At 50.3% G+C, this 26,345-nt stretch overlaps 1 protein-coding gene across 1 annotated transcript; it reads right to left on the bottom strand.

The window, feature by feature from the left end:
- Positions 1 to 5,147: 5,147 nt before the first annotated feature.
- Positions 5,148 to 8,634, bottom strand: LOC129713149 (protein phosphatase 1 regulatory subunit 3C-like). Its single transcript, XM_055661982.1, has one exon. The coding sequence runs from the start codon at positions 8,424 to 8,426 to the stop codon at positions 7,548 to 7,550; it is 879 nt and encodes a 292-aa protein (XP_055517957.1). The 5' UTR covers positions 8,427 to 8,634; the 3' UTR covers positions 5,148 to 7,547.
- Between the last annotated feature and the right edge of the window lie 17,711 nt (positions 8,635 to 26,345).

The raw sequence follows: 26,345 nt of genomic DNA, 5'->3' as shown, positions 1-26,345 counted from the left end.
CGGCTGTGAACTGGGAACGCGGTCTCCATGCCTCCCTGATTGCTGCGTAGAAGCCTGGGTCAGCAAAGCGGCCGACGGAGCCTGTGGCTGGGGCCTGGGTCGACACTGCAGAGGCGTGGTTGGGCAGCAGCAGCGATGAAGCCTCGCGGGTCGACCTGCGGTCAAGGAGAGCGTGGGGGACCACCGTGTGAGGGAAGGAAGAACAATAGAGGACCCAGCCTGGGGGGGCTGCCCTGAGGGAGGTGGGGGGGGGGGGGGGGGGGAGAGAACAATGGATACCTGGCATGGGGGAACAAAAGGGGGAGCCGGCTATTTGTATACATTGGGTACGCAAGCAAATAATTTCACTGCCTAAAAACAAGCAACATGCAATTATCCAAGGAATGTCTCTTTTGCCAATCACCGTTGCAGCACGGAACCTGGAGAAGGATAGATGCAAAATGCTGGAGCAACTCAGCGGGAAAAGGATGATCCAGGTCAGAATTTATTGCAGTGCTTGGATCACGGAGCATGTGGTGAGGTGGCACACAAGGGAGTGCTGGGATTCACCACTGAGTTCCAAAGGGAATCAGTGAAAGACTGCTGCACAAATACTACCCAAAAGTGGAAGGCAACAACTGTTTCCTTAGAAAGACACAAAACGCTGGAGTAACAGCTGGAGAGAAGGAATGGGCGACGTTTCGGGTCGTGACCCTTCCTTTATCGTGTTACTTTTTTGCATATCTTTCATTTATTTGTTCTATGTCTTTCTACATCATGGCCGATGCCTCTCGTTTTCAATTCCTCGACTAGTCTGAAAAAGGGTCTCGGCACAAAATGCCACTATTCCTTCTCTCCAGAGATGCTGAGTTACGTCAGCACTTTGTGTCTTATCTTGTCACTAGTAACAGACAACGTCTCAGTGACATGTTAGCTTCAGCAGATGCTGCTCATTGCCATTGTCAGGTGTTAATGCGAACATTGGGCAATGGCAGGGTGTCAGCTCATCTCCAATGTCAACCTTCACTCTACTGGCCAAGACCACTATGTTTTGGGACAGCGTCAGAGTTATACAGCAAGAAAATTAGGCACCTCGGCCAAACTTGTCCATGCCAAATAAGATGCCCCATCTAAGCCAGTCCCATGTTTAATCCATATACCTCTAAACCTTTGTTGTCAGTGTATCTATCCAAATATTTTTTAAATGTTGTTATTGTACCTGCCTCAACCAGTTCCTCTGGCAGATTGTTCCATACGCCCTGTGTGGAAAAGTTGCCTCAGGTCCAGATTAAATATTTCCCCTTTTATCTTAGGTATACCCTTTAGTTCTCCATTCCCCTACCCTGGGTAAAACTCTGCATTCACCCTATCTATCCCCTTCACAATTCCACTACAAGATCACCCCTCAGCCTCCAGTGCTCCAAGGAATCAAGTCCAAGCCTGCCGAACATCTTCCTATAACCATATAACCATATAACAATTACAGCACGGAAACAGGCCATCTCGGCCCTACAAGTCTGTGCCGACATATAGTTCAGGCCCACGAGTCCTAGCAACATCCTTGTTAATCTCTAGTACCATCACTGACCATCAACATTGGCTCTCTGCCCTCCCGAGCCTCCAACCTCATTGTTCCCCTGCCCCCCACAGCCCGATTTTACCTTCTCCCCAAAATCCACAAACCTGACTGTCCTAGTAGACCCATTGTCTCTGTCAGTTCGTGCCCTACCAAACATATTTCCACAAACCTTGACTCCATCCTATCCTCCTAGTTAAATCCCTCCCTACCTATGTTCAAGACACCTCAGACACTCTCCATCGTCTTCAGGCATTCCATTCTCTAGGCCCCCCATCCTCTCATCTTCATCATGGACGTCCAGTCACTCTACACCTCCATCCCCCACCAGGAGGGTCTCAAAGCCCCCCAGTTCTTCCTCGACCGGAGAACCAACCAATCCCCATCTACAGATACTCTCCTCCACCCTGCGGAGCTGGTCCTCACCCTTAATAACTTTTCGTTTGACTACTCCCATTTCTTCCAAATACAAGGCGTAGCTATGGGCACGTGCATGGGCCCCAGCTATTCCTGCCTCTTTGTAGGGTACATCGAACAATCCTTGTTCGAGACGTACCAGGGCCCCATCCCCGACCTCTGCTACATCAACGATTGCATTGATGCTATCTCCTGCACCCACACACAACTCACCGACTTCACGTCACCACTAACTGCCACCCAGCACTCAAATACACCTGGACCATTTCCGACACTTCCCTACCTTTTCTTGACCTCACTATCTCCATCGCAGGTGATAGACTTCTGACCGACATCCACTATAAACCCACAGACTCCCATGGCTATCTAGACTACACTTCTTCCCACCCTGCTTCCTGTTAGGACTCCATCCCCCACTCCAAATTCCTCCGTCTACACCGTATCTGCTCCAGGATGAGGTGTTCCACACCAGGGCATCGGAGATGTCCTCATTCTTCAGGGAACGGGGGTTCCCTCCCCTACTGTGCTCTCATCTTTAGGGTCTCTTCCATACCCCGTAACACTGCTCTCACTCCCCATCCCCCCCACTCGTAACAAGGGCAGAGTCCCCCTAGTCCTCACCTTTCACCCCACTAGCCGTCACATACAACAAATAATCCTCCGTCATTTTCGCCACCTCCAACGTAACCCCACCACTCGCCACATCTTCCCAAATCCTCCAGTGTGCTTTCCACAAAGACCGCTCCCTCCGTAACTCGCTGGTCAATTCTTCCCTTCCCACCTCCTGCCGGGCACTTTCCCTTGCAACCGCAGGAGATGCTACACTTGTCGCTTTACCTCCCCCCTCGACTCCATTCAAGGACCCAAGCAGTTGTTCCAGGTGCGACAGAGGTTTACCTGCATCTCCTCCAACCTCATCTACTGCATCCGCTGCTCTAGATGTCAGCTGATCTACATCGGTGAGACCAAGCGTAGGCTTGGCAATTGTTTTGCCGAACACCTCCGCTCGGTCCGCATTAACCAACCTGATCTCCCTGTGGCTCAGCACTTCAACTCCCCCTCCCATTCCGAATCCGACCTTTCTGTCCTGGGCCTCCTCCATGGTTAGAGTGAGGATCACCGGAAATTGGAGGAGCAGCACCTCATATTCTGCTTGGGCAGTCTGCACCTAGATAACAATCAGCACGGGAGCACCTCAAGGCTGCATGCTCAGCCCCCTGCTTTACTCACTCTATACCCATGACTGCGTAGCGAACCACAGTGCGAACTCCATCATCAAGTTCGTTGACGACACCACTATTGTGGGGCGTATCACTGATGGGGATGAGTCAGAATATAGAAGAGAGATCGAGCAACTGTCCACATGGTGCCAGCGCAATAACCTGGCCCTCAACACCAGCAAAACCAAGGAACTGATTGTGGACTTTGGAAAGAGTAGGAGGGGGACCCACAGCTCCATTTATATCAATGGGTCGATGGTTGAAAGGGTCAAGAGCTTCAAATTCCTGGGCGTTCACATCTCTGAAGATCTTTCCTGGTCCGAGAACACTAACGCAATTATCAAAAAAGCTCATCAGCGCCTCTACTTCCTGAGAAGATTACGGAGAGTCGGTTTGTCAAGGAAGACTCTCTCTAACTTCTACAGGTGCACAGTCGAGAGCATGCTGACCGGTTGCATCGTGGCTTGGTTCGGCAACTTGAGCGCCCTGGAGAGGAAAAGACTACAAAAAGTAGTAAACACAGCCCAGTCCATCATCGGCTCTGATCTTCCTTCCATCGAGGGGATTTATCGCAGTCGCTGCCTCAAAAAGGCTGGCAGTATCATCAAGGACCCGCACCATCCTGGCCACACACTCATCTCCCTGTTACCTTCAGGTAGAAGGTACAGGAGCCTGAAGACTGCAACAACCAGGTTCAGGAATAGCTACTTCCCCACAGCCATCAGGCTATTAAACCTGGCTCGGACAAAACTCTGATTATTAATAACCACTTTCTGTTATTTGCACTTTACCAGTTTATTTATTCATGTGTGTATATATTTATATCATGGTATATGGACACATTTATCTGTTTTGTAGTAAATGCCTACTATTTTCTGTGTGCTTAAGCAAAGCAAGAATTTAATCGTCCTATACAGGGACACACGACAATAAACTCACTTGAACTTGATAAACATTGACTTCTCCAATTTCCGGTAGCCCTTACTGTCTCCTCCCCTTCTCAGCTTTCCCTCAGCCCTCTGGCTCCTCCTCTTCCTTTCTTCTTCCTGCCTCCCCCACCCTACATCAGTCTGAAGAAGGGTTTCGGCCTGAAACGTTGCCCATTTCCTTCGCGCCATAGATGCTGCCGCACCCGCTGAGTTTCTCCAGCAATTTTGTCTACCTTTCTTGTTAATCTTCTCTGCTCTCTTTCCATCTTCTCTGCTCTATTTCCAGCTTAATGGCAATGCTCCAATGGCAGGGTGACCAAAACTGAACAATACTCCAAGTGCAGCGTCACTGATGTCTTGTACTACTGTAACATAATGGCCAGCTTATAGGACGGATGAAGGCCAGTGTGCTGGAAGCTGCCTTCACCACAATGTGTCCATGATGCCACTTACACGGACAGTGGCCTTGTGAGATCAGAACTGTTGAACTCCTTGAAACATTGACTTCTATCGGATGAGTGTTGCACACAAGTTCCTCCTTATGCAATGCTACTCTGTGAAGCCACGTGTACATACAGCTTTAGTAAAACAAAGTACTGAAGGATAGACACAAAAAACTGAAGTAACTCAGCAGGTCAGGCAACATCTCTGGAGAAAAGAAATAGGTGATGTTTCGGGTCAAGGCTCTTTTTCAGATTGAGAGTCAGGGGAAAGGGAACCGAGAGACATAAAGAATAAAAGATATGCACTGGATACAAGTAGGACACAAGTACTGGAGGAACTCAGCGGGTCAGGCAACATCGGTGGAAGGAATGGACAGTTGACGTTTCGGGTCGGGAACCTTTTAACTCCAAACTTCAATCCTACAAAGCTTAGTGAATCCTGTTGTGTTTAAAAGTAATTATTCCTCAAAGATTGGTGCCCCGGTCATATATTATCACCCATAATCTGTGGGAAATTAGAACTTAATACATTTAACAGCCCTACAAATAGTCAACTTCAGGAAATGAAACCACAAAGAAAATATTTATTTAACTCTATAAACTTTATTATGTACAATGTATCATTAATCTACAATAAATGCAAAAGTAACAAACTTAAGAACAGCCAAGCATCAACGGAGATACAAACTGAAAGTAGTCCCCGGTTCACCGATCGACCCACGGACATGAACCATCCATTCACACTGAAACACATTCACAGCTAACTGACCGCAGTTCACAAATCACTGACTGCACCTTGGAACAAGAAGAGCATCTCACCCCGATCCCCGAGTGAACACTTTCTGCAGGTGTCCACTGGATACGTCCTGCAGTGCACAAGTACACTAGGGATATCACGCTTCACCTACAGTGTCGGCACAGCTTATTACTAATTATCGGCTACATTAAAAGAGTCACTTCCCCAAAACATTCCTTCTGTGCCACCCACAATCCATGACCCAAGTGTGAACACAACACAACCCTACAGGATCGGCTGGGTCTGGTGGCCTTCTGCTTTGCCACACCTCACTTCATCCCCCGAATCCCACATACTCCACCGCAGTGTGCCGACTTTAGCAGAAGCACTCGGGGAAGTATGAGCAAGAGAAACATCGTTCAACTCATCTGCTAAACATTTTCCCAATGTGCTGGTGGCTCAACAACCGGTGTTGAGAGACAGAGGCCAGCAAAAGGTCTTGAAATAAGACAGGAATGTGATCTCAAACAAAAGAAAATTGGCCATTGTTGCACATTATATCAATCCCAATCGCAAAATGATGGCAGTTTTCAATGTGCCCCTTGTACCTCTCTTCCTCAGCTACTGAGTGAGCCACTGATGGTGGAGTGTCATTCAGCAAGTGAGCAGACCTACTAGGGTTCTCCCCCTCAGTGAGACCACCTGCAGTGTGGCCAAGCCCACAGTAACCCTACTGAGAGCCACATTCTGTATTCCCCAACCTGGGGCTGGGAAGGGGCAACAGTAATGCCACTGGAAAAGATTCTAGCTTTCAGCCTCAAGTATTCTCCCCATGAATTAAATCTTCAACATGAAGAACTTCACGATCAAGTACAGAACAATCTTTGGTTAACAGCAACCCGGGGCCAAGTTAACAGTAGCCCAGCCAAGTAACACATTCTGACAGAATGAGATTCATTCCGAGGAGAACACCATTTCAATTGCAAGCTTCAATCCTCTGCAAAGGCACTCAGTAGCAGGAGGCACAGACAAATTCCCAACGCAGGTGCTTGCATTTCCAGTCCCATTCAATTCATAAAATAATTACTCCTACAATATCAATAATATTTTGTTTTATACATTGTGCATAGTTGATCAAGAGGTAATCTTGTTTGAGCATTTAGTCTGTGGCCTCAATAAAAATCAAAGCACTTAATAAAACTATTCCAGTGTTAAAAATGTGAGGAAAGCCTTGTCTCATGATTCAAACCCGCTGAACTGTGGCGTGGGGTGGGAGGGGGGGGGGGAAGTGCAGGTAAACCAGGAGGTTTAACAGCTTTTCTCCTCAACCTGAACTAGCCACCATTCAGGCTTCATCAAGCAAACACCCTGACCTGCATGGTACTATGAAGACTATTGCCCTTTTCTCTGGCATTACACCCTTGCTGTGGCAATGCAGGAGATTCACAAAGGCAGTTATGGCTCATCACAGTGTTGTTTGCAGATCTGACTTTGGCTACAAGGAAATCACAGTGCAACTAGAAGCATAGTGTTAATCGTAATAAAAGGTTATATGATTGTACATCTAACAAAGCAGGCACTCTGAAAACCACCATTTTATAGACATCCACTCTGTTGCTTAAAGCGACACCAGAATTGACAAAGTGATCCCATTTCCCAACCTAACCCATTTTCAATTGATGACACTTTATAGATTCTTACAACATCAGCCCAGCTTGTCATAATTGCAGCCATACCACTAATAGTGCAGGTAAATACACAAACATGTGGCATCTTATGGACAACGCAATGCTCACAAGTGACAAGTAGTTTAACAAGGGTATACCAAACGTGCAAGTTTAGTTTGTGAAATTCAAAATTCAGGCACCGTCACCTCTGCTTATGCAAGTCTTTGGCTGGAAGTCAAAAGATTACTACAGCACAATTCTTTAAAACACGAGGAATTATGCAGTCTAATCCAATCAGCATACTTATTCCAAATCACTTCCTTGTCATCCTGTTGGCAGAATATCAGACATTTGCTGCCATTTCCTCATAAACATGGCAAAGAGATGAGTCAGGACCGGTCGGGATTGATGATGCCTTTTGTCAACAGCAGTGGAGATGTATTGTTAACAAAGCACCACACTTCATATTGAGGATTCATGCAAATGTCCGCCAAGCCCAGTCAACACATGTGATGCATCTGGGACACACCGGGACCAAACTGGAGTTGTCGCCCATTCTAGTTGTGGGGGTTAGAGGTTGTCACCAGTGGGTAGTAGCATTGAACCAGCCCCAGCTCTGCCATTGGGAGAACATGGCATCAGCTGAGCGGGGACTGCCGAACCGCTCCACATCCACCTCCTGAGCCAGCCCTCGGCTGTTGTAGTGAGTGGAGTCGTCCATGCAGCGAACTGTCCCCACGGCCAGGGGCCAGGCCGCACTGGGAATTCTATAGTTCTCCTCATTGTTGTTGTCCCAGAAGGTATCTTGGCCACACTGGAACGAGACACAGAACTCTATCTTCTCCCGAGTTTGGAGGTGATTGGGCAGGGGGATCTGGAAACAGAAGGTGTCCGTGTCAGTGCTGCCGTACATGTTGTTCAAGTACGCACACTCAACGTCATGGAAGCTTTTCCACGAGTCAAAGGTGATCCTGACCATAACCTTCTTCTCATAGCTGAGATTCTTCACTTTGACCGTTCCAGAAATGAACTTCTCTTGGACCAAACAGTCTTCGAGGCAGACAAAGTTTTCTTGCAAACGAGAACGGAAGCTTAAATAATCCTCTGCGGGCAGGTGGAAGTTGAGGGGCAGCTCCTCGTTCTTGGCGGGTTGTGGGTCGCAGTCGGCCAGGTCCGAGAGCTCGAACTGGAGGTCCGACAGATCATCCTCCGTCTCGGAGAACATGCGGACAGCGGTGAGGGAGAAACCCTTCGCATCTGCAAAAACCACTTTCTTTTTGTCCACACAGCCCCGGGGGTTGGCTGCCCACCCCTCTCCCACCTTGTTTCGAAGATGCAAGCAGGAACGCATGGGCTTCAGCCTGGGTCTGCACACACCTCGGAACTCCTGGCAGCTCAGCAAGCTGTGAAGCGGAGGGGAATGATTCAGGCACAGACGCCGGGCAAAATCCACAGGCATGGCGGCACTTGGTGGAAGCAGCAGGCAGGCAGGCAAATCCCTGGAGAGGGGTAAGGGCAGCTGGGGGAGGAAGAGAAGAGTAGACAGTCATGTTATCGTGCAGAAACAGCAACAGGGTTATTAGGGCAGGGAGGGAGGCGAGCGAGGAAGTGAATGAGCATGACAATAGACAATAGGTGCAGGAGGAGGCCATTTGGCTCTTCGAGCCAGCACCGCCATTCAATGTGATTATGGCTGATCATCCCCAATCAGTACCCCGTTCCTGCCTTCTCCCCATATCCCCTGACTCCGCTATCTTTAAGAGCCCTACCTAGCTCTCTCTTGAAAGCTTCCAGAAAACCTACGAGGCAGAGAATTCCACACACTCGCCACTCTCAAGTGTTTCCTCATCTCCATTCTAAATAATTTACCCCTTATTCTTAATCTGTGGCCCCTGGTTCTGGATTGCTTCCTACCCACAACACAGCACGGAAAACAATACAACCTCCCTCCAAGTATGGATGCGACTGGCTGTAGAAAGCCAAAGGGGTGGGGGACAAATGCAATGAATAAAATGATCATTGGAGAGAACTTCATGGGTGTGCAGCAGACCCCTGCCCCTCCAACATAGTGGCCAGCACTGCCCAGAGCAGGCAGCCAGAGCTGGACCTGTTCACCCCACCCCTCATGCCACCAACCCTCCCTCCTCACCCCCACCCCGCCCTCCCCACACACACACCCACACCACCCCCTCACCCCCCACTACCACTCGCCACCCAGTATTCCCTTCACCTCCCCTGTTCTCCCTCCCCCCCACACTTCAGCAACAGCACCGACAACCCCCCCCACACACACACACACACACCCCCGTCCCCCCACACAGCCCCACCCCACACACAACCCCCCAACACCCCCCCCACACACACACACACACACCCCCCCCCCACACACACACACACACACACACAGCCCCCTCCCCACACACACACACACAGCCCCCTCCCCACACACACAGCCCCCCCCACCACACACACACCCCCACCACACACACACACCCCCTCCACACACACACACACACCTCCCCACACACAGCCCCCTCCACACACACACACACACAGCCCCCTCCCCACACACACACACACAGCCCCCTCCCCACACACACACACAGCCCCCCCCACCCACACACACACACACACACACCTCCCCACACACACACAGCCCCCTCCACACACACACACACACCCCCCCCACACACACACACAGCCCCCCCACACACACACACACACACAACCCCGCACGCACACACACACACACACACCCCCCCCCCCCACACACACACACACACACACACACACACACACCCACACCCACACACACCCCCACACACCAACCCACACCACCACACACACACTCCCACACACACACCCACACACACACACACACACACACCCCCACACTCACACATACACCCACCCACCCCACACACACCCACACACACAGCCCCGCCCACACACACACAGCCCCGCCCACACACACACACACAGCCCCCTCCCCACCCACACCCCCTCCCCACACACAGCCCCCTCCCCACACACACACAGCCCCCACCCCCACACACACACACACCCCCCTCCCCACCACACACACACACAGCACCCCACACACCCCCCCACACACACACAGCCCCCTCCCCACACACACACCACACAGCCCCCCCCACACACACACAGCCCCCTCCCCACACACACACACCCCCCTCCCCACACACACACACACAGCCCCCTCCCCACACACACACACCCCCCCCCACACACACACACCCACACCCCCACCCCACCCCTCACCACACACACACAACCCCCTCCCCACACACACACAGCCCCCTCCCCACACACACACACACAGCCCCCTCCCACACACACACAGCCCCCTCCCCACACACACACACAGCCCCCCTCCCCACACACACACAGCCCCCTCCCCCACACACACACAGCCCCTCCCCACACACACACACAGCCCCCTCCCCACACACACAGCCCCCTCCCCACACACACACAGCCCCCTCCCCACACACACACACAGCCCCATCCCCACACACACACAGCCCCCTCCCCACACACACACACAGCCCCCCTCCCACACACACACACACACACAGCCCCCTCCCCACACACACAGCCCCCTCCCCTCACACACACACAGCCCCCTCCCCACACACACACACACAGCCCCCTCCACACACACACACAGCCCCATTGACCACACAGCCCCTACCCACACACACACGGCACACAGCCCCCTCCCCACACACACAGCCATTGAGCGCTGGCTCAGCGGACCGGCGGACGGGGTCGCGAGCTGCAGCCCCACTGGACGGAGGCCTGGCCGGGACGGCCGGCTCAACCCGACTTGACCCGCCCTGGGCAGCGGGCCAATGGTGACCGCCGCCGCCCCGACCATCACGGTCATCCCGCCCCTCCACCCCGGGGGCAGCGAATGGAGAGGGGGGGGAGAGGAGAGGGGGGGGGTGAGAGAGGGGGGGGAGAGAGAGGGAGTGGGGGGGGGAGGGAGGGCGGGAGAGAGAGGGGGGGGGAGAGGGGGGGGGGGGGGGGGGAGAGGGAGGAGAGGGGGGGGAGGGAGGGGGGAGAGAGAGGGGGGGGGGGGGAGAGAGAGGGGGGGGAGAGAGAGGAGGGGGGGGGAGAGGAGAGGGGGGGGAGGAGAGGGGGGGGGAAAGAGAATGGGGGGGGGGGGGGAGGGGAAAAAGAGGGGGGGAGAGGTGTCCCAGCAGGATTAATCAATGCCAGCGTTACCCCGCCACCACACATTGATCAATATAACCATATAACCATATAACCATATAACAATTACAGCACGGAAACAGGCCATCTCGACCCTTCTAGTCCGTGCCGAACACATAATCTCCCCTAGTCCCATATACCTGCGCTCAGACCATAACCCTCCATTCCCTTCCCATCCATATAACTATCCAATTTATTTTTAAATGATAAAAACGAACCTGCCTCCACCACCTTCACTGGAAGCTCATTCCACACAGATACCACTCTCTGAGTAAAGAAGTTCCCCCTCATGTTACCCCTAAACTTCAGTCCCTTAATTCTCATGTCATGTCCCCTTGTTTGAATCTTCCCTACTCTCAGTGGGAAAAGCTTTTCCACGTCAACTCTGTCTATCCCTCTCATCATTTAAAAAACCTCTATCAAGTCCCCCCTTAACCTTCTGCGCTCCAAAGAATAAAGCCCTAACTTGTTCAACCTTTCTCTGTAACTTAGTTGCTGAAACCCAGGCAACATTCTAGTAAATCTCCTCTGTACTCTCTCTATTTTGTTGACATCCTTCCTATAATTAGGTGACCAAAATTGTACACCATACTCCAGAATTGGCCTCACCAATGCCTTATACAATTTTAACATTACATCCCAACTTCAATACACCAATCACTGTTAGAATCACTGATCAATAAATAGCATCAATCAATACACCAACCAGCAATCACCAATCAATCAATATAACGTTCACCAATGAATGACAGCAATCACCAATTAATGAACGTTAGCAATCACCAATGAGTAATCCACAATTAATGCAGCAATCGTGATTAATCTTTACCAGCAATCACTGATAGTCTGAACAGTAATCACGGATCAGCAATAAATAAACCCCCGCTCCGCCCAGTAACAAGATCATTCTAGTATCATAAGGTAAAGTGTGGTTGGACTAGGGAGAAACTGAAGGAAATCCATATTAGGCAGGGAATAGTGTTGGGTAGACTGATGGCTGATAAATCCCCAGGGCCTGATGGTCTGCATCCCAGGGTACTCAAGGAAGTGGCTCTAGAAATTGTGGACACATTTGTGATCATTTTCCAATCTTCTATAGATTCGGGATCAGTTCCTGGGGATTGGAGGGTAGCTAATGTTATCCCACTTTTTAAGAAAGGCGGGAGCGAGAAAACAGGGAATTATAGACCAGTTAGCCTGACATCGGTGGTGGGAAAGATGCTGGAGTCAATTATGAAAGATGAAATAGCGGCACATTTGCCGACACAGTATCGGTCCAAGTCAGCATGGATTTACGAAGGGGAAATCATGCTTGACATCTCCTGGAAGTTTTTGAAGATGTAAATAGGAAAATGGACAAGGGAGAGCCAGTGGATGTAGTGTACCTGGACTTTCAGAAAGCATTTGATAAGGTCCCACACAGGATATTATTGGGTAAAATTAGGGCACATGGTATTGGGGGTACAGTGCTGACATGGATAGAGAAGTGGCTGGCAGACAGGAAACAAAGAGTAGGGATTAATGGGTCTCTTTCAGAATGGCAAGCAGTGACTAGTGGGGTACCGCAAGGTGCTGGGCCTGCAGCTATTTACAATATACATCAATGATTTGGATGAAGGGATTCAAAGTAACATTAGGAAATTTGTAGATGACACAAAGCTGGGTGGCAGTGTGAACTGTGAGGAGGATGCTATGAGAATGCAGGTTGACTTGGACAGGTTGGGGGAGTGGGTAGATGCATGGCAGATGAAGTTTAATTAGGATAAATGTGAGGTTATCCACTTTGGTAGCAAAAACAGGAAGGCAGATTACTATCTAAGTGGTGTCAAGTTGGGAAAAGGGGAAGTACAACGGGATCTGGGGGTCCTTGTTCATCAGTCTATGAAAGTAAGCATGCAGGTACAGCAGGCAGTGAAGAAAGCGAATGGCATGTTGGCCTTTATAACAAGAGGAATCGAATATGGGAGCAAAGAGGTCCTTCTGCAGATGTACAGAGCCCTAGTGAGACCACACCTGGAGTATTGTGTGCAGTTTTGGTCCCCTAATTTGAGGAAGGACATTCTTGCTATTGAGGGAGTGCAGCATAGGTTTACAAGGTTAATTCTTGGGATGGCGGGACTGTCATATGCTGAGAAAATGGAGTAGCTGGGCTTGTACACTCTGGAGTTTAGAAGGATGAGAGGGTATCTCATTGAAACATATAAGATTGTTAAGGGTTTGGACACGCTAGAGGCAGGAAATGTGTTCCCGATGTTGGGGGAGTCCAGAACCAGGGGACACAGTTTAAGAATAAGGAGTAAACCATTTAGAACGGAGACGAGGAAACACCTTTTCTTATAGAGAGTGGTGAGTCTGTGGGATTCTTTGCCTGGAGGCAGGTTCTCTAGATGCTTTCAAGAGAGAGCTAGATAGGGCTCTTAAAAATAGCAGAGTCAGGAGATATGGGAGAAGGCAGGAACGGGGTTCTGATTGGGGATGATCAACCATGATCACATTGAATGGCGGTGCGGTGCTGGCTCGAAGGGCCGAATGGCCTACTCCTGCACCTGTTGTCTATTGTCTATAATACAATGCTTCACTTGCTGCCTGACCATGTGCTGATCCAGGTGATTATTGGCATCTAATCCAACAGAATTATTCTCTCTTTATAACAGCGCATATTTATTATGATTACAAACCATTAGCACAAACTTGTTCATGAAATAATAGACAAACATTAGTCCAGCACCTTTTGTCTTTTTTATTTGTTGTAAACCACCATCTGCAGTTCCTTAACCTTTCCTTGATAATGGAAAGTTGTGCCTGACAAACATTTGATATCCGTGCATGGTAAGGTGGCGAGTGGCACGATGCATGTGGTCTGTGTGGTTATCAGCGAGGGTTTTTGTCAAGGGTCACAGGTGACTGGTTAGTCATACACATAGAGGGAAAGTTAGATCAGCCATGATTGAATGCAGAGTATACGTGGTGGGCTGAATGGCCTAATTGTGCTCCTATAACATGAACTTAACACAAGATTGGGCCCTTTGCCCCACAATATTTGTGCTTTTTGTGATGCCTAGATCATCACTTATCTATCTGCACCTGTGTACAGTTATACATATGTGTGTGTGTGTATATATATACTTCCATTCCCTGCATTCTCATGTGCTTATTTAAAAGTATTTTAAATACCACTAAAGTATCAGCTTCAACCACCATGTGCTCCAGGCAGTGTGTTCCAGGCACCCACCTTCCTCTGTGGACAAAACCTTCACTGCAGTTCTCCTTTAAACTTTGCCCGTCTCAGCTTAAAGCAATGTGGGGATTCCGGGATAGTGAGGAGCCTCAATGATGATGGTGGCTCAGCGGTAGAGTTGCTGCCTTACAGCGCCAGAGACCAGGGTTTGGTCCTGACTACGGGTGCTGCCTGTAAGGAGCTTGTACCTTCTCCACATGAACTCCGTGGATTTTCTCTGGGAGCTCCGGTTTCTTCCCACACTCCAATGGTGTGCGGGTGTATAAGTTAGTTGTTTTGGCATAATTGTAAAATTGTCCCTAGTGTGTGTAACTTAGTGTAAGTGTGCAGGGATCACTGGTCAGCACCTACTCGGTGGGCCGAAGGGCCTGTTTCCGTGCTGTATCTCTAAAACTAAAACTACGCCCTATAGGTTCCATCCTGAGAAAATGGTTCTGACTATTTACCCTATCTATGCCGCTCATAATTTTATATACTTCTAACGGGTCTCTCTTCGGCCTTTGAGGCAGCAGAGAGAACAGTCCAAGTCTGTCCAACCTCTCCCTGTTGCTGATATGCCCCATCCCCGCCAGCATTAAGCATGTCGAGAGGAACAAGCAGCAAGCAAAGGGCAATGTTTGATCAGGGTTGGACAATGTTATCAGGGTTCACCGCCTGGTTATGCTTTAGCTAACATATAGTAAGGAATTAAGTTTAATTGTGTGTAGTGTGATAGAGGTTAATAAACGATGCAACAAAATAGCCACGTATGTAGGAGTGTTTCAGACATATAGATGATGTGGTCAGTCAGACAGAAAATAGCAAGTGGAATTTAACCAGATGTGTGAGGTGATGTAGTTGTTATTGCATTCTGTAGAGCAACAGAGGGCCGGCCCCTCAAGTAGCAAGAAAGGTCTAGGAGAGAGTCGGAAAGGTGTTGCCGAGGCCACAGGTGGGACAACTGGCTACAACAGTAGTTAGACCACAGCTGGAATACTTGTCACGGTTTATTCTACCACATTGGAGCAGGGCTAGGGAAGGTTGAAATGGTTTTAATTTAAAGGTTTAATTTGAAGAGTATGGGCTAAATGCAGGCGTGTGGGCGCAGTGTGGGTGTAGTGTGGGTGCAGTGTGGGCGTAGTGTGGGTGCAGTGTGGGTGTAGTGTGGGTGCAGTGTGGGTGTAGTGTGGGTGCAGTGTGGGTGTAGTGTGGGTGCAGTGTGGGTGTAGTGTGGGTGCAGTGTGGGTGCAGTGTGGGTGTAGTGTGGGTGTAGTGTGGGTGTAGTGTGGGTGCAGTGTGGGTGTAGTGTGGGTGTAGTGTGGGTGTAGTGTGGGTGCAGTGTGGGTGTAGTGTGGGTGTAGTGTGGGGGGAGTGTGGGTGCAGTGTGGGCGCAGTGTGGGTGGAGTGTGGGTGGAGTGTGGGCGCAGTGTGGGTGCAGTGTGGGTGTAGTGTGGGCGCAGTGTGGGTGCAGTGTGGGTGTAGTGTGGGGGTGTAGTGTGGGTGTAGTGTGGGTGCAGTGTGGGCGCAGTGTGGGGTGCAGTGTGGGCGCAGTGTGGGCGCAGTGTGGGCACAGTGTGGGTGTAGTGTGGGCGCAGTGTGGGTGCAGTGTGGGCGCAGTGTGGGCGCAGTGTGGGCGCAGTGTGGGGCATAGTGTGGGCGCAGTGTGGGTGTAGTGTGGGCGCAGTGTGGGTGCAGTGTGGGCGCAGTGTGGGTGCAGTGTGGGTGTAGTGTGGGCGGGGCAGTGTGGGTGTAGTGTGGGCGCAGTGTGGGTGCAGTGGGGGCGCAGTGTGGGCGCAGTGTGGGTGTAGTGTGGGCGCAGTGTGGGTGCAGTGTGGGCGCAGTGTGGGTGCAGTGTGGGCGCAGTGTGGGCGCAGTGTGGGCGCAGTGTGGGCACAGTGTGGGTGTAGTGTGGGCGCAGTGTGGGCATAGTGTGGGCGCAGTGTGGGTGTAGTGTGGGCGCAGTGTGGGTGCAGTGTGGGCGCAGTGTGGGTGCAGTGTGGGCGCAGTGTGGGCGCAGTGTGGGCGCAGTGTGGGCACAGTGTGGGTGTAGTGTGGGCGCAGTGTGGGTGCAGTGTGGGCGCAGTGTGGGTGTAGTGTGGGCGCAGTGTGGGCGCAGTGTGGGCTCTGTGTGGGTGTAGTGTGGGCGCAGTGTGGGTGTAGTGTGGGCGTAGTGTGGGTGTAGTGTGGGCGCAGTGTGGGTGCAGTGTGGGCGCAGTGTGTGGCGCAGTGTGGGGCACAGTGTGGGTGTAGTGTGGGCGCAGTGTGGGTGCAGTGTGGGCGCAGTGTGGGTGTAGTGTGGGCGCAGTGTGGGTGTAGTGTGGGTGCAGTGTGGGTGTAGTGTGGGCGCAGTGTGGGTGTAGGGCCTGTTTCCATGCTCTGTGACTGTTGTTACGCTGGAGAGGGTTCAGAGATTTATGAGAACGTTGTCGGGTCAAGGAGGGTTAAATAAGTTAAGGTTCATCTCGTTGGATAGATGAAGATAGGGGGGGCATAATTGAAGTTTCGGGCGTCGAACAGAACCGAAGGTTGCACCGGCGGGAACAAAGAGGGACCCAGCGAGGGCGGGTGAGACCAGTGGGGGTGGGGGGGTGGGGGGGTAGTAGACCAATGTGTGGGGGGGGGGGGGGGGGGGCAGACCAATGTGTGGGGGGTGGCAATTATACATTCTTGACTCGACTCTTCACCCATGCATTTGTGCAATAGAAAACGGGTAACCATTGCACTCTGCACCAAGTTAAAAAGAGTCAGCAGTTAGTCAGGAAGTGACTATTCGCCTCCAAAGAGCATCCCTTTGTTAGGTGGGTTCACTAAATGGTGTGACTCAATATTCCTCCAGCCTGAAGAAGGATTAAGGCCCGAAACGTTACCCATTTCCCTCGCTCCATAGATGCTGCTGCACCCGCTGAGTTCCTCCAGCATTTTTGTGTACCTTCCTCCAGCAGTTTGTTTTTATTGCTCAAGATCTGCAGCATCTGCAGTCGCTTGTGATTTAATACTATGTTCCGCTGCAATCTAACTAAAGGATGGCCCCATGCTGAAGCACACGCAGCATTGAAATGCTAATATGACAATTAGCAAGAATATTGAACAATACAGTAACACGTAGCTCAGAGGACACTGGGGTTTAATTTTACAAATGACCATTTTCTCGCAGCAAGTCACTTTTGGCAACGATACCAGTTTTTAAGAAGGCAGACTTTGCACTGACCACTTGAAAATAAATCAGTGGCTAACTGGCAATGTAAACATGATGGTGTGTGTGCCTGCCACCAAAACAGTAGGCACCATGAAACAAAAAGATCAAGAGCTGGTTTCAGTCCAACAGCAGTACAAAACTTGGAACAGCTGGTCACAGGGCTAAGAGGCTGAAGTGCTTCAGGCTGCTGTGGAAACAATGCTGCCATGGAATCGGGTCATTTTCTATATCGGGCCATTATCACAGAATCACTTCAAGCCTGGTCTCTGCATTGTAAGTTCAACATGAACACTGATGGAAATTTGTTTTAGGGACTAGGGGTACACTAAGGTCTGTGAGGCTGAGGTTGGGAAGGGAGGGGAGGGGGAAGGTAGATGCTATAAGCTCCCCCCCGTGAGAAATTTTATTTCTCTGAAATTGAAGATAGACATAAAGCGGGGGGTAACTCAGCAGGACAAGTATCGCAGTGACTCTGGAGAGAAGACCCTTCTTCAGACTGAACTGAACTCTCGTCGGTGAGAGTACTTGTGATTGTCTGACGAAGGGTCTCGACCAGAAACGCAATCCACTTCCCAGAGCTGCTGCCCGTCCCACAGCTGAGCCACAACAGCCCCCCGTGTCCACCTTCAACTCCAGAGCCAAACAAAAAGCACACAGTGCTGGAGGAACTCAGCTGGCAAGGCGGTACCCGCGGAAGGAATGGACCAGGAGCCGCCACGGGCCAGGGACCTTTTGTGAGTGGACCGTCACGAGCAAGGGGCGAGAACTATGGACATTGGGGACCCGGCATTGGGGGGGGGGGGGCCATGAGGGGGGTGTGGGAGGGGGAGAACAAAGGGAGACCTGGCGCAGATACTGTGTATACTTTGTCAATGCTCTTATTTGCAAACCATGGGTATACAAGCAAAGAATGTCACCATAACGTCACGTGACAAAGCATTCATTCGCTCATTGAATGTCCCAGCTGAATCTGCCCCTTCAACGTGGATGGAAGTGGCACTGGCCTTGCCTGCCCAGTGGATGCAGTCCCAGTGGGTGAGGTGTGTCGCTTGCCACCTGCCAGTGCCTCACCAGGGTCAGTCATACAGTTGGAAACAGGCCCTTCGGCCCCACCTTGTCCATCTGACCAACTTGGAACACAGGGCCTGGATTTAGCTCGTAGCCATCTTAAACCCTTCTTATCCAAAGGTATTTTAAAAGTCATAATTGTAAACTAATGGCCTCACCAGTGACTTGTACAGCTGTGTCGTGATGTTTCCCACTTTTGTCCTCAACACCCTTCCTGTAGAAATGTGTAGGGAGGAACTGCAGATGCTGGTTTACACCGAGACAGACATAAAATGAAGAAAGGTCTCGACCTAAAACATCACCCATTTTTCTCTCCAGAGATGCTGCCTGTCCCGCTGAGTTACTCCAGCATTTTGTGTTCTGTCTCCTTTCCCATGGAAGGCAAGTGTGGCAAATGCCCCCCTCCTGGCTCGCCGCTTTCATTGAACCATGCACACGTATCTCTCTGATCTACAACACCTTCCAGGGCTCAGACGTTCATAGCTTCTACATTCATAACTAATCGGAGCAGAATGAGGCCATTTGGCCCATCAAGTCCACTCCACCATTCAATCATAGCTGATCTACCTCTCCCTCCTAACCCCATTCTCCTGCCTTCTACCATAACCGCTGACATTCATACTAATCAAGCATCTATCTATCTCTGCTGTAAAAATATCCACTGACTTGGCCTCCACAGCCTCCTGTGGCAAAGAATTCCACAGATTCACCACCCTCTGACAAAATAAATTCCTCCTCATCTCCTTCCTAAAGGAAGGTTCTTTAATTCTGAGACTATGACCTGTGGTCCTAGACTCTTCCACTAGTGGAAACATCCTCTCCACATCCGCTCTATCCAAGCCTTTTGCTATTCTGTGCGTTTCAATGAGGTCCCCCCTCGTGCTTCTAAACACCAGCAAGTACAGGTGTTTTATGTTGTAATCATAAACTAATGGCCTCACCCGCACCTTGCGCTTGTTGTGATGCAGCAACGTGCAACACCTGAAAACTATGTGGAGTTTTACACGTAGCTACTCGCAGCAGAGTCTGGGGCATGTGGTCACTGCAGGCCACACCCTCCACATCAGCATTGTCTTTAGGTTTGCCTTTGTTCGCCAGTTAGAGAAGGAGAAAATAAAATGAAACACAAAAGGGCCTCACGGTGGCGCAGCAGTAGAGTTGCTGCCTTAAAGCAGTTGTAGCACCAGAGACCCGGGTTCGATCCCGACTGCAGGTGCTGTCTGTACACAGTTTGGACATTCTCCCCATTAGTTTTCTCCAAGATCTTTGGTTTCCTCCCACAATCCAAAGACGCGTAGATTGGTAGGCAAAATTGGCTTGGTAAATGTAAAAATGGTCTCCAGTTTATGTAGGATAGTGTTAATGTGCAGGGATCACTGGTCAGTACATAGCTGGTGGGCCAAAGTGTATCTCTAAACTCAACTAAACAAATGAGAAAAGTCCAGTGTTTTGTTTAGTTTAGAGATACAGTGCGGAATCAAGCCCCTTGGCCCACCGTGTCCACACTGGCCAGTGATCCTCGTACGCTAACACTACCCTACACACACTAGGAACAGATTACATTTTTCACTAAAGCTAATTACCCCACAAACCTGCAGTGTGGAGTGTGGGAGGAAACCGGAGCACCCGGAGAAAACCCACGCAGGTCACTAGGAGAACGTACAGACAGCACCCGTGGTCGGGATGGAACCCGGGTCTCTGGTGCTGAAGGCAGCGACTCTACTGCTGCGCCACCGTGCCACCCAGTGGAACTCGGTCTGACAATTCACTCACATTTGGAACTAGAGTAAGATTTAAACGTCGGGTCTGGTCAGAGAGTTTGTTGTGGTTTTGAACTTGGGCAGAAGCATAAGGTGTTGGATAATGGATGTAAGCTGACTGACCCTGTACTCCAGCAGCTGTTCAAACTGAAGGCTATTGCCCTGTTGTGACCACTGCATCCTCTTGCCTCCCACCCAGTGTGGCCGGGGTGAGTGGGTTCACCCTCTGGACATCTGACCAGCTGAACCACAGCTACCTTTTGCCTCCTGCACCTCAAGCAAAGATTATTGATGTGAGAACATTTGGCTTGGAACCTGTTTCCGAAACATTTTCCATTGGTTGTGCTTCACCTCCCCCAGCCCGCCTGCCCGCCTGTCTGTGTGTGTCTGTGTGTGTGTGGCTCCTGTGTTCAGCTGTTTGTTCACCAGTGAACCCACAGAAGGTCAGACTCCAACAATGTTCAACCAGGTGTTTGCTGAAATACTAGATCAGTGCGGTCTCCCAATCCTGCAGTGACGGAGAGATAACATTGCCCGATCCACAGCTACCTGAGCTGGGTCACCAGGTCTGCTCTGGGTGGGCATTAACCAGTCGAGGCGTGGAGGGAGACATCGGCCTGTTGTATTTCTGCACGATCGTTTTCTTGCTGACTCACTGATCCAAGCTGTCAAATCTGCTCTCCCGCCCTCCCCCCCCACTTCCCGCCCACCTCCCCCCCCCCCCCCCCACTCGTATTGTACATATTATAGTAAATAATTGAGAAAAATATTTTTGATTTAAAAAAAAAAGTGTGAAACTTTACACCCCATTCCCAATGAAACGCATCTTGGAACAGAGACCAGGAAGCCCCTGCCATGAAGAAGGGTTTTGAACATTCCTTCTCCCCAGAGATGCTGCCTCTCCCCCTGAGTTGCTCCAGCTTTTTGTCTCCATTCCCATGGCCGTGGCTGATATCCACTCCACTCTCTTCCCACATCTCTCCAACACTTTGACATGAATAAATAATTCTCCCTGATGGAGTCGGAGCTAATCTTTCCACATAGAAACAGGCTCTTTGGTTGGGAGAGGGAGGGGAAGAAAGATGGTGGAAGGACAAAGCCCAGCTAGTGAGAGGTTGATTGGCAGATGGGTGAACATGAGCTCGAGGTGAAAAGGAGAGTAGGGGTGTAAATGGGTGTGAGGGGACAGAGAGGGTGGAATAGTGGGGGCAATGGGGGAACTCTGGGCTGGAGGGGTGGTGGGGGGGGGGGCAGGCCACGGGAAAGAGAGGGGAGGGGGGTGTAGTTATGTAAAGTTGGAGAATTCAATGTTCATCCGTGTAAGAAAGAACTGTAGATGCTGGTTTAAATCCATGGTGGACACAAAATGCTGGAGTAACTCAGCCAGCGAGGCAACATGTCTGGAGATCAGGAATGGGCAACGTTTCAGGTCGAGACCCTTCTTCAGACGTATATATGGTTGGGGTTGAGATGCTGTTCTTCCAGTTTGTGTGTGGCCTCACTATGACAGTGGAGCAGGCCCCAGACAGACAGGTCAGTGTGGGAATGGGAAGGGCAGTTGGTTATCACAGCAGATACAGGCGATTGTCAGATGGGAGGAGGTGAAAAGGAGACACAATGGCATCGGGTAAGCAGGGAAGAGGAGTTTAGAATTTAAACAAACATATATCACCAGGCACTGAATGAACCCCTGCAGGAAAGCAGCAACCCACCAGAGACAGTTTGAACAGTAACATCCATGGCCACTTGCTTACCCACCTGTCCTCACGGCCGGCAGCTCCAGCCGCTACCCCACGCACAGGCCACCACTGCCAGGGGTCTTCTCTGTGGATCTTCAGAAACCAAAGGCCAAGCCCACTCTCACCACCACAGCGGTGGGGGGGGGGGGATATACGGCAACACGTTCCCGGTGCTTCCTTCACCAGCTCCTGCTTGTGGCAACACCCAGAGTTAATTGATTGCTGCAACTCTTGCAACCTACACTGACAGTGAGATGCTGGTGGTACGTGACACAGTGCAGGAAGTGTGACGTGTTACAAACCTCATGTAGCAAGTACCGACACGATGATCATTGCTACATGCGGCTTGTCACAATTGCCATCATTCCTCAACAGCTGGCAGTTTAGTTAGTTTAGTTTTATTCAGCTTAGTTTATTGTCGCATGTACCAAGGTAGAGTGAAAAACATTTTGTTATGTGCTAACCAGTCAGCAGAAAGACTACATGATTACAATCGAGCAGTCCACTGTACACAGATACATGATGAAGGGAATGACGTTTAGTTCAAGATAAAGTCTGGTAAAGTCCGATTAAAGATCTGTGGATCTCCAATGAGGTAGATGGTAGCTCAGGACCGCTCTCTCGTTTAGATTCACCTTTAGTTTGGTTTAAAATTACAGCATGAAAACAGCCCCTTCAGCTTACTGAGTCTGCGGTCCGCAATAATCAACCTGATCTCCCGGTGGCTCAGCACTTCAACTCCCCCTCCCATTCCGAATCCGACCTTTCTGTCCTGGGCCTCCTTCATGGCCAGAGCGAGCATCACCAGAAATTGGAGGAGCAGCACCTCGTATTCCGCTTGGGCAGTCTGCACCCTAGCGGCATAAACATTGACTTCTCAAATTTCTGGTAGCACTTGCTGTCTCCTCCCCTTCTCAGCTCTCCCTCAGCCCTCGGGCTCCTCCTCTTCCTTTCTCCTTTCTTCTCCCCGCACCCCCCCCATCCGTCTGAAGAAAGGTTTCGGCCCGAAACATTGCCTATTTCCTTTGCTCCATAGATGCTGCTGCACCCGCTGAGTTTCTCCAGCACTTATGTCTATCCTTGCACACTAACACTATCACACACACACACACACACACACACACACACACACACACACACACACACACACACACACACACACACACACACACACACACACACACACACACACACACACACACACACACACACACACACACACACACACACACACACACACACACACACACACACACACACACACACACACACACACACACAAGGGACAACTTTAGAACTTTTATCAAAGCCGATTAATCTACAAACCTGTATGTCTTTGGAGTGTGGGAGGAAACCGGAGCACGTGCAAACTCCGTACAGACAGCACCCATAGTTAGGATCGCACATGGGTCTCAGTGGCGGTATGGCAGCAACTCTACTGTGGTGCCACCATGCTGCAGGTTGTTGGTAGGATGGTCCAGTTACAGCTGGGTAGAACTGTCCCTGAGCCTGGAGATGTGCGTTTTCTCACCTGTACCTTTTGTCTGATGGGAGAGGGGAGAATAGGGAGTGGCCGGGGTGAGACTGATACGTGATGATGCTGCTGGCCTTGCCGGGGCAGCGTGAGGTACAGGGGCCATTGGTGAAGAGAGCCCCCCACTGGTGGGCACTGGGATCAGCAACCTTCTCTCACAACCCTGCATGGTCCCCTCATTGTTTACATTCCATCCTCTCCTGCTTGGGCCCTCGGATCGTGCCGTGTCTCCCGGTGATTCTAGCACATTCTAAGCGGCACAGGTGGCACAGCGATAGAGCTACTGCCTTACCGTGTCAGAGACCGTGTTCGATCCTGACTAGAGGTGCTGTCTGTACGGAGTTTGCACGTGTTCCCTGTCACCCACGTGGGATTCCTCCGATATCTTCGGCTTACACCCACACTCCAAATATGTACAGGTTTGTAGGTTCATTGGCTTGGTATAAGTGTAAATTTGTCTGTGTGTGTGTCTGTCTGTCTGTCTGTCTGTCTGTCTGTCTGTCTGTCTGTCTGTCCCGAACAGTCAGTTTCCGTGCTGTATCTCTGAACTAAATGAAATTAGACCACGGTTTCCCTGTTTGTGTCCTCTGTTGGCTAACTCCTCTCCCAGGTCAAGTCAAGTTTATTTGTCACATACACATACGAGATGTGCAGTGAAATGAAAGTGGCAATGCTCGCGGACTTTTGTGCAAAAGACAAACAACAAAACAACCAAACAAACTATAAACACAATCATAACACACATATTCTTTTACATAATAAATAATGGAAGGAAAAACGTTCAGTAGAGTTAGTCCCTGGTGAGATAGGCGTTTACAGTCCGAATTGCCTCTGGGAAGAAACTCCTTCTCAACCTCTCCGTTCTCACCGCATGGCAACGGAGGCGTTTGCCTGACCGTAGCAGCTGGAACAGTCCATTGCAGGGATGGAAGGGGTCTCCCATGATATTGTTGGCTCTGGAGTTGCACCTCCTGATGTATAGTTCCTGCAGTGGGGCAAGTGAAGTTCCCATAGTGCGTTCGGCTGAACGCACAACTCTCTGCAGAGCCTTCTTGTCCTTGGCAGAGCAATTCCCAAACCAGATGGTAATGTTCCCGGACAAGATGCTTTCCACAGCCACTGCGTAGAAGCACTGGATCCTCGGAGACACTCTGAATTTCCTCAATTGCCTGAGGTGGTAAAGGTGCTGCCTTGCCTTACTAACGAGTGCTGAGGCGTATGATGCCCATGTTATATCCTCGGAGATGTAGACTCCCAGATATTTAAAACAGTTCACCCTATCCACAGTATCCCCATTTATCCTCAATGGAGTGTACGTCCTCGGATGATGTGCCCTCCTAAAGTCCATGATCAGCTCCTTCGTTTTTTTGATGTTCAAGAGGAGGCTGTTATCCTGGCACCAGAGTGCTAGATCAGCCACCTCCTCCCGGTAGGCCCTCTCATCATTGTCTGAGATCAGGCCCACCACCACAGTGTCATCAGCAAACTTAATTATTGAATTGGAGCTGAACCTAGCCACACAGTCATGTGTGTACAGGGAGTACAATAGGGGGCTGATGACGCAACCCTGAGGCGATCCTGTGCTCAGGGTGAGGGACTTCGATGTATTCCCTCCCATCTTGACTACCTGGGGCCTGGCGGTGAGAAAGTCCAGGGCCCAGGCACACAGGGAGGTGTTGAGCCCCAATTCCGTTAGCTTCCTGGCCAGTCTGGTGGGGACTATCGTGTTGAAGGCTGAACTGTAGTCTATGAACAGCATCCTCACGTAGCCCCCCTTCTGGCTGTCAAGATGAGAGAGAGCGGTGTGCAAAACCTGGGAGACCGCACCGTCCGTGGATCTGTTCGGATGGTATGCGAACTGTAACGGGTCCATGTTGCGAGGGAAGAAGGAGCAGATGTGTTTCTCCACCAGCCTCTCAAAGCATTTCATGACTTGGTCAGTCGTTGATTTTTACAGTGAAACCCTTTATAATGTCCCACTCATTTGAAATAAAAAGCAACAAATTTGGAAGTCAGTTTGTGAATACAACATTAAACATTGCAATGTCATCAGCTACACGATAAATCCATACAGTGCAACCTACATTCATATTTCTTTAATCAAAAATCAATGTAATCCATTATTTACAATACAACACAATACCAATAATCCCACCACCATAATACAAGTAAAACAAATATTCTTAAATACTGAATGTTAAATAACTATTTCATGGTCTGGTTCCCTGGTGCAACTCTACAGGAGCCCAGGGAAGACCGAAGGAAATCAGACCTGTCCCTTCTTTGTTCCTTATCCAGAGGTCTATCCTGGGACAGTGATGACCCATTTGCCAGGTATTTACTGCACTGGAGATAGACACAAAATGCTGGCATAACGTAGTGGGACAGGCAGCATCTTTGGAGAGAAGGAATTGGTGACGTTTTGGGTCGAAACTCTTCTTCAGACCCCCCTTCACCCATCTTCTGTGGTGGATGTTTATGTTAACTTTTATGTAGTTGTGTGTCTTGTTGCTTTTTTTTAGTATGGATGTATGGTACTTTGAAATTCACTGTACCTGGTACATGTGACAATAAACTGACCTTGAAACCTTGAAATCAGCATCTGCAGTTGCTTCCTACATGACA

This window comes from Leucoraja erinacea, chromosome 35, assembly GCF_028641065.1.
Source record: "Leucoraja erinacea ecotype New England chromosome 35, Leri_hhj_1, whole genome shotgun sequence".
In the NCBI taxonomy this organism is placed as follows: Eukaryota; Metazoa; Chordata; class Chondrichthyes; order Rajiformes; family Rajidae; genus Leucoraja; species Leucoraja erinaceus.
Note: the sequence above shows the minus strand (reverse complement) of the source record. Positions and strands in the feature narration are given on the sequence as shown.

What these genes read in the sequence shown, in the direction of transcription:
- LOC129713149 (XM_055661982.1), bottom strand. Translation starts at nt 8,426, where the DNA reads ATGCCTGTGGATTTTGCCCGGCGTCTGTGCCTGAATCATTCCCCTCCG.